Here is an 8,671-nt window from a genome sequence, read left to right on the forward strand (position 1 = left end):
CACTGTCAGGGCGGCTAGGATCTGGAACCAACTTCCAAGTGAAGTGGTGCTGGCTCCTACCCTGGGGGTCTTTAAGACAGGGCTAGACAATCTCTTTCCTGCCATGGCAGGGGGTTGGACTTGATGATCTGCTCAGGTCCCTTACGACCCTACTAACTATGAAACTATAAAATGGTCTATGTGCACTGAACTTCTGTTACAGGTTTAGACTGGTTTCTGATCATTCACACCAGTTTATATATTATTTCTGTTCTCAGCTTAATGGTGCATTGTGAATAATAGGACATTGAGGCAGTGCCTACATGGTGAACTTACTATGCCCAACAGCAGCAACCTCAAACAAGTTTGCTTGCTTTGGGAGGGCAGCTTTTTAACCTGAAAGGAGTACAACTACATCCAGGTATTGAGACAGGCTAATTAGCACTGTTAAGTGAGGAGTCAATTAACTTGCCTGTGCTCATCAGCACAGATGTGACTACACTGTAGGTGACATAGGAAACAATCTGCCTGGAGCAACACTATGGGCATCTTTACATGTGCTCCGCATTGGAGGTAGGGGAGTGCTTTAATTAAAGTGGCTTTTGGGAAGTGCTTTAATTAAAGAACCCAAAGCTTCTCATGTATTCAGCATTCCACACTTCAAAATAATAAGGGCATTTTAACTAAAGCTTATTTGACAATTTTTAGTTAAAGTGCCCCTATTTTGAATACATGAGGTGCCAGACACTGAATACATGAGATGCCAAGGCTGTTGAAGCATGCTAATTAGCATGGTCCAGCAGAATTGATTAATCAAAGCTGCTTTGATGCGTGCTAATTAGCATGCATCGGAGCAGATATTGGGTATGTCTATAGATGCCCTATGTGTTTAAGGGCACTGCTGCCAAGTGCAGTTTACCATGTAGACATGGCCTGTGTTGAAGTGCAGAGCTCTCCTGCCGACTCACCGTAGGCTATATTAAAATCACGTGTTACAGTGCAAGCTGTCACTGTTAAATTGTGCTGTCAGGTTGATGCAGTTAATTCAAACCAGAACACAGAGCAGGTTGGGAATATATTTTCCAAACGTAGCAAAATATGATTAAGGTGCTCCTTAAGAGAAACCTTAAGAACAGGTAAACCTAGGGTGAAATTTATGTTATGTTTTTTCATTTGAGTTATAAGGAAGGGGTTAAATTAGATGAGAACTCATAATTTATACATTCCTGTAAAGTACCATATTTTCTTGTATACCATACACCTGCAAACAAGACATATATCTTGTTTTGGGGAAGGCAGCATGAAGAAAAAAAGATTTTTTTTCCTCTACAGTTATGGATGCATAGAGCAGAGACAGAGCGTAATCTTTAGCTCGCTCACCCTCACTTACTTCCCCACTCAGGCAAAAAGCTAGAGTTTTAACTCTTTCACATCTGAATTGTAAGCAGCTCATGGCTGCTTAGCCAAAAGTTGAAATTGTAGCTGTTGCTGAAGATTGGACTCATAGGCAGATCCAGGGTTTTGAAAAGAGTTCAACATAGTCTTCAGGGTTGTGAAAAAAGAGAAAAGAAACTAAACAGCAACATTTCTGAACAAAAGATTAGTGGAACACCATGATTGTTAAAAAGAAGAAAGAGTCATTAATATCTGTGGATATTCAAGAGCAATTAGTAGGAGTCAGGTACATTTTCATGAACCATGAAGTCAGCTGACTCCTTGGACACTGCCTGAATAAAAATGCCACTGGAAAGTTTGTTTTAAGCTTTGGGTAGACCAGGAATCAAAGTGGCCCAACTACATCCCTGTGCCCTCCCTTTAGACTTGCCCCTGCTAGACTCTGTGCCTCCTTCCATGAAGCTGCTGGATGGAAGAGAAGCAATAGCTATCTTGCAGCATATTCATGCTTCTATTCTCAACATAAAATCAGTTTTCCCTCTTCAGGTTCATACCCCAATTTTGGAACACTGATATTTGAGGGAAAGGTGGATGTGGTATGCAAGTAAATATGGTATATAGAAGAAAATCACCCTGTTCACAAGAACCACAACATTTATAGCAAAGTATCTGAATTTGTATATAAGTTCTGTCTTTCAAAAGGTTATATTAAAGGCCAGATCCAAAAAGGTGTGTAAGTGATTCAATTACTTTAATTAAACTAATTGCTTTAATTATAATTAAAGGATATCTTTAAACATATAACTGAATTAAAAATAATGACAATTTATGCTCCTAAAAAGGGAGTTAGCTGTCAAATAACCTTCTGGATCTGACTTTTGCATATCCCATGTATTTAGATATTAAATTTATGTCTTGGTAATAAATTGTATTAGTACTACAGAAGCAGGTTACCAATTTATATATAATTAAAGGAAGCATTGACCTTTTATTTTTAATCTTTGCTATGTATTTACACCTTTTGGTCCTGACTCCAAACTCATTGAAGTGTATGCAAATGTTCTCACTAACTTTAATGGGCTTTAGATCAGATCTTAAATCTTTAATTTTATCTGTCTAGCCACTAACATATTAACACAGTTTCCAATTCACTCATAGGGCTTGTATATGCAAGCCCCCTTAGGAAAATTAATCCAAAAGGACTTTTACAATGAATCACTTAAACTGCATTCAATTACTATGTGGATACTGACATTCAAAAGTGGACTTGATTTGATTTAGCTTAATTCATTTTCAAAGTAAATTAAGCTAAATTGAATCAATTAATTGTGAAACTAATTGTGAGCAAGAGTGTCCACACCAGGGTTAAAAGTGGTTTAACTAATTCACCTTAAAAATCCACCCATTTGTTAATTTGGGTTAGGTATCCTAAGCTTCTGCATGTCAACAACCCATCAAGATGGCTGCTTGATTTTTTTAAATAGATAAATGGAATAAAATACAGAATTACTGCAAAACAGCTATGTATCCAACATCCATGTTCAAATTTAGACAAAATACTAAATATGAAGAACTTGGGCACACAAATTTATGCTAGGATCAAAGGAGAGCAGGGCTTCACAGTACATCAGTCTTTTTGCAATTACTGCATGCATCCAGTGGTAAATGAAAATGAACCTGGATACTTTAGACCTTAGTGAAAGAGAACTAAGCTATTACAGATTGGCATTCATATACCATGGAGTGAGAATGTGCATAGCAGTTTACGCACTGTAAAATCCCACCCTTCTTTGCCTCGTAACAACTTGTTCATATATCTTAAGACAGTCAAAGTTTCAACACTTGCCTAAACAGAGAGGTTACTGCAAAGTTAGCTACAGTGCAAATTTATAGCATGGTTACTACTCAGGACTAACTACTATTGAGGCTATTTTAGGGCATGTGTACATGTGGACTAATCAGCACCACTATGAGATAATGACAGTTAGCCCATCTCTCAAGCTAACTAGTCCAACAGGTGATACCCCACAGCTATGGCTATATGGTTTCTGGTTCAGGAGGTGGCCCACTATTTCTATTGTGTACAAATATCATTAGTGTGCAGTAACTATGAGGCAACTTGCTTTGATTTCAAAGTGGAGATAGTAGGCTTACTACAGAGTAGGTAGTGCACTGAAAATTTACACTCTGTATTATTTTCTGGTAATTTTCTCAACCCTTGGATATATAAGTTTTACTCGTAAGGACTAATCTTAGGTATGAAACCAGAGAATGTCGAATAAATCAACTCAATCCCTTACTTTGTAGGAAATGGTATGAACTCTTGAGGTCCAGGAAAGAAAAAAAAATATTGGTGATTTAATGATGACTTCTGATAAAAGAGAAAACAAAGAATCCCTAATATATATTATTCTGGGGTGATCATTATTACTCAAAGTCATACCTGTCATAGGAAATGTTCTGTTTATTAATCTGCATTTTCTTTTTTTTTTAAGCATTATGTGTTGTTTTTCTCCTCAATATCTGTTAAAGATTAATTGAACTATACGGATGTAATCAAACCACCAAATTCAGAGGCATGATCCCAACAACTAACAGCATTTTATAAAATGAATTACTTGTGTGGTAAGCTACTGCCAGAATACTTAAACCCTTATAATAGCTGCAATGTAGACATAGTAAAAGTGCCAATTAAAGAACTTAATAAAGTAACATTTCCCTTTACATTTCAGGAGCAAGCAAACCAAAACCTTCCCCCTTCTCTATCAGTGTGAAAGAATAAATAATCTTTGAAAAACTATTCCACACAAACATACATTTATGTGACTGCAGTATGAAATATGGTTATTAATTGTTTTTGATAAACTGAATAGAACTTACTTGCTGTTTTTGCAGCTTTGGAAACTTTCTCTGTAAGGAAAAAAATACATGCAATGGAGATTCAAAATACAAGGTAATAATACAACTTAACAGTAACAGCCAATCTGCACCCATTAATACAGACTTGTAATGAATTCATCCAAAGGAATTGCTGAAGTTTTCAAGTGGTGATGGCTATTTGCCCTTGAATATCTTCTGGTGATAATGTAATTAGAATAATCCTTTGTATGAAGGAAAATAATTAAGAAATCATATTGTCATTTACCACTTTAGGAAGAAAGGATAAATGTGTTTGAAAAATGCTTTCTTCAAAAAAAAACAAAAAAACAAGTAGCCTACTATATTCATATATATGATTTTTGCTGTCACAGTTCAAGATGACTTAAGTTCTCCCTGAAACAATTCTTTTGAGTAGATAGCAAACATGAAGGTTTTCATGCCAAAGAAATTTAAGATCCCTAGTGATTCTAAAATATATGTATATGAGACTTTGCCTTTGTTTAGGATATAGAATGAAATTAACATTCCACGGTTAAATACACATATTTACCTATAAATAATAATCCTCTTGGGAAACAAATTGCTCCAATTTAATAATATGTATATTCAACAACTTTATCAATCTACAATAAATATATGTTACTTCTCCTATGATATTGTGCTGTTGACCCCTTAATTCTCCTTCAGTACTTCCACTATTCATTGTTACATTATTTGAATATCTATGGACTAAAACGCTAGTATAATAAAAGTATCAACCATCTCAAGCAGTGCTATTGACTGTAATATTCCCAGGTATCCACTGTGCAGCATCCACTGGACTACAATGCTCATTATGCAAACTGCCAGAATTGCCTATATTATATTCCTGTTAATTTAAATTAGGAGGGTCAGTCTCACCCCCTGCCCTGGAATAGATCTCAACTACAGGGCTCCTTGCAGGTCAGATTCAGCTCAGGGTGCAGGGCAGCTTCGATGATGGTAGCAGCTCTAGCTCCTGCTGTGTTCTACTGGAACCAGAACTGCACTGGCAGCACTCAGAGTACATGGCAGTGATAGCTCTGGCATGGGGCATGGAGCTCCAGCAGTGGCAGGGCCTTTGGCTAAGGCAGTAGTACCACTTTGATGAAGACGGGCATAGTGGGTGGAGAGCAACTGGAGCTGACAACTATGTCCACCAGGGCTCAAGAGCTTTGGATTCTGTGCCAGGTCACTCCCCTGACCATGCTTCCCAACTTCTGGTGGTCCATCAGTAACCCAGTGGGCCAGATCCAGCCTGTGAGCCACTTAGACACGCCTAGTTTAAACTGAAGTGTCAGTTCATATAGAGCCGCATCCTCTAGTATTGGGATGGTGCTAACTCCAAGTTGGATATGAAGGGCTCCTACTGGGGAAATTCTGACTGTAGATATGGGTCTGGATTTCCCTACTATATTTCCAAATATACCTGAACCTGTTTGGAAGACCAGATACGCTGAACTAATTCTGATTTTCATGCCCGTATTTAGTCATAGAAGGGTACACCTACACCTAACATTGCTATAGCACCAAGCTTTAGTACTTCCTTTTGGTAGTACTAAAACACAGTGCAATACAGGTGGTTACTGCATCGTGGACATGGTGCATGGTTAGATTTCACCACTATATCACTGTAGTGGCACGCTGTACCTGGTGCACTGCTATGCCAATGTAGCTGGCAATCATGTGTAGATACACATGATCGCTATGTCGCTGTAGCACATCATATGGCGATGTATCACGTTACTGCATCACCATGGGTGTAGACATGCCTGTAGTATCTTAAATAACTGAAAGGCAGGTTACAGAGGAATACCAGTTAATCCCTACAGCAGACATCAATCAATATTACTGTTTTAAATCACATTTAAATATTGAATGTGCTAAAATTCAAGCTGTATATAGATTTCTAATTGCTTATTTTTCTTTATGTGTATGTCTTGTTATACTAAGAAGAGGTTGGATTAAAATTCAATTCCAATATCACTTGAATCTGTCAAGTTCTTGAAAGTGAAAGAATGATTTGCTCTTTACATTTACTTAATAAGTTAATCATGCCTTAAGGGGTCTCCTGGCTACATGTTCACTCAATTCCTGGCATCATAAAAAGAGAAATAAGCTACAAAGTTATTTGACAAAATATGTGTATTAACTCTGTAGCTGCTTCCTATCATGCCATTAATTGAACATGTGACCAGGGGCCCCTGCTGCTGGGAGCTCCATCAGCAGATCAGAGCTCCCAGCTGAGGGCAGGGGGCATGTGCATCCCCAAGCCTGTGAGCTCCTAGATGATGCTCACACCCAACCACAGGAGCACATACCCCTGTGGCTGGGAGCCCCATCAGCTGACAGGTTTTCTAGCTGCAGAGTTGCCCCATGCACCCCCATGGCTGGGTCACCACAACTGATGTGGTGTCCCAGCCATGGGGATACATGAAGCATAAAGCACCCCTGCAGCTGGGAGAACATGTCAGTTGTGGTGCGCCAGTTCTAAAAGTGCATGAAGCTGTGGTATCCATGCTGTGGGGACCCATGTGACACCCCCATGGCTGGAAGCCCTGTCAACTGAGGTGGCTCCCAGCTGCAGGAGCTTGCAGGGGAAGCCCAATCAGGGACAGCCCAGGATTGGGCTCTCTCTGCACTGGCAGTAAGGTATGAAGGGATCTGATTCATGATTCCCACAGTCACGCCTAGTGCTATGCATGTCACACATATACAGGAACTCTTGTAATCAAACACAAAATAATTAGATGTTCAAGCTTTTTGCTAATTCTAAGATTTACCACCTGAAGAAAATCATAAGAGAATAATCCATCCTAAAGTAGCAAAGCAGATATGCATGGGCTTACTTTAAACTGATGAGGCATTAATGGAAGTCTGTGTGCCAGTATTTTATGTGCTTAATTTTTTATTTGCCTTTTCTTTTCTTAATGCTTCTTTGTCCCCAATTGTATTGCAAAAATGCATTTTTTCTTTGAACTGAAAATATGTGAACTTTATATATAATACATACAGCTATATAATGATAATGTATGACATTCTAATTTTATGATTCCATTGAAACAAAAAACCCCAGAAACATTGTATAAAAAAGGTAAATTTTGGCCAAATACTGCTTTCAGTTGTTGAACTCAGCAAGGTTACGTCACTGTGAGTCATAGAAGCATCTAGCCCCACCTTTTCTACATTGAGCAGATACAACTGTGTAGTGAGATCATAGGGTGAGATCCTTAAATGAGTCATCACAGCTTCAGTAAAATCACATACACTGATTTACACCAGTTGAGCATCTGGTTGTTTATTTTATTTCTGTCATAAACCAGGATAAAAATAGAGGAACAACTGATAACATGCCATAGGGAGATCACCTATTGAAACATCCTAGCTTAATATGCTTTCTTGTTTATTTTTCAGGATGGTTCCTTCTCATTCACTTGTGTTATTGCACATATTTCCCACGAGGACCATATGCATCTCTAAATGTATCTGGAACTACATGGCAAACCAGTTGTCTATAACAAATAGCTGAAAAGATGTTTAAAAAGTTAAGAGAGTGATGCAAGGTGACACAATCCAAACACATCGGTCATCAATAATTTATGAGTTGTCTTCTGCCAGGTTGCCCTTAAGGAAAGTCCCACAAACTTTAACACATCTTGTGAATATGAAATGCTTGGTAGCTTGAACTCCCTTAAAACTATGAAGAAATATTGATTACCTGTTGTCAGGTTGTGATGTTGCTGAGTTTCTTTTACTGTTGAGGCTTCTAAAAGAAACAAAGCAGGGGTTAGGCTAATTTTAGTTTCAAAATAAAGTTTTTGTATTACATGAAAACACACAATGTTAGAATTTGAATTGAGCAACACTTAGCAATGTTTATATTGTGATGTGACTTTTCAGTTAAAAACCTTAAAATGAAAATGTCAAACCAATGATGACTGCAAAAGAAAAGGTTGCTGATTATAGTTTCATAGTTTCTAGGGTAGGAAGGGACCTGAGAAGATCATCTAGTCCAACCCCCTGCCATGGCAGAAAAGAGTACTGCGGTCAAATGACCCCAGCAAGGTGTTCATCTAGCCTCCTCTTAAAACCCCCCAGGGTAGGAGCCAGCGTCACTTCTCTTGGAAGTTGGCTCCAGATCCTAGCCGCCCTGACCGTGAAGTAGCGCCTACTGATATCTAACCTAAACCTACCCTCAGCCAGATTGTGACCGTTATTCCTGGTCACTCCTGGCGGTGCTCAGGGGAACAGGGACTTCCCCAGTGCCTGCTGGTCCCCCCCTGACTAGTTTATAACGGGCCACTAGATCCCCCCTCAGCCTTCTCTTGTGGAGGCTGAAGAGGTTCAGGTCCCGTAGCCTCTCCTCATAGGACCTGCCCTGCTGTCCCCTGATCATGCG

The 8,671-nt window shown here is 38.9% G+C and overlaps 1 protein-coding gene across 1 annotated transcript in view; it reads right to left on the reverse strand.

The window, feature by feature from the left end:
* Nucleotides 1-8,671, reverse strand: part of LOC109312156 (triadin-like) — a 72,812-nt gene that overhangs the window by 16,118 nt on the left and 48,023 nt on the right. The window contains exons 14-15 of the mRNA XM_019538200.1: nt 7,991-8,038; nt 4,255-4,284 (exon numbers count right to left, since the gene is read on the reverse strand). Of these exons, the coding sequence (XP_019393745.1) occupies nt 4,255-4,284; nt 7,991-8,038 (78 nt within the window). The remainder of the gene's footprint in view (nt 1-4,254; nt 4,285-7,990; nt 8,039-8,671) is intronic.

The sequence above is a fragment of the Crocodylus porosus genome, unplaced genomic scaffold (assembly GCF_001723895.1).
Source record: "Crocodylus porosus isolate Cpor-Errol unplaced genomic scaffold, CroPor_comp1, whole genome shotgun sequence".
NCBI classification, from domain to species: domain Eukaryota; kingdom Metazoa; phylum Chordata; order Crocodylia; family Crocodylidae; genus Crocodylus; species Crocodylus porosus.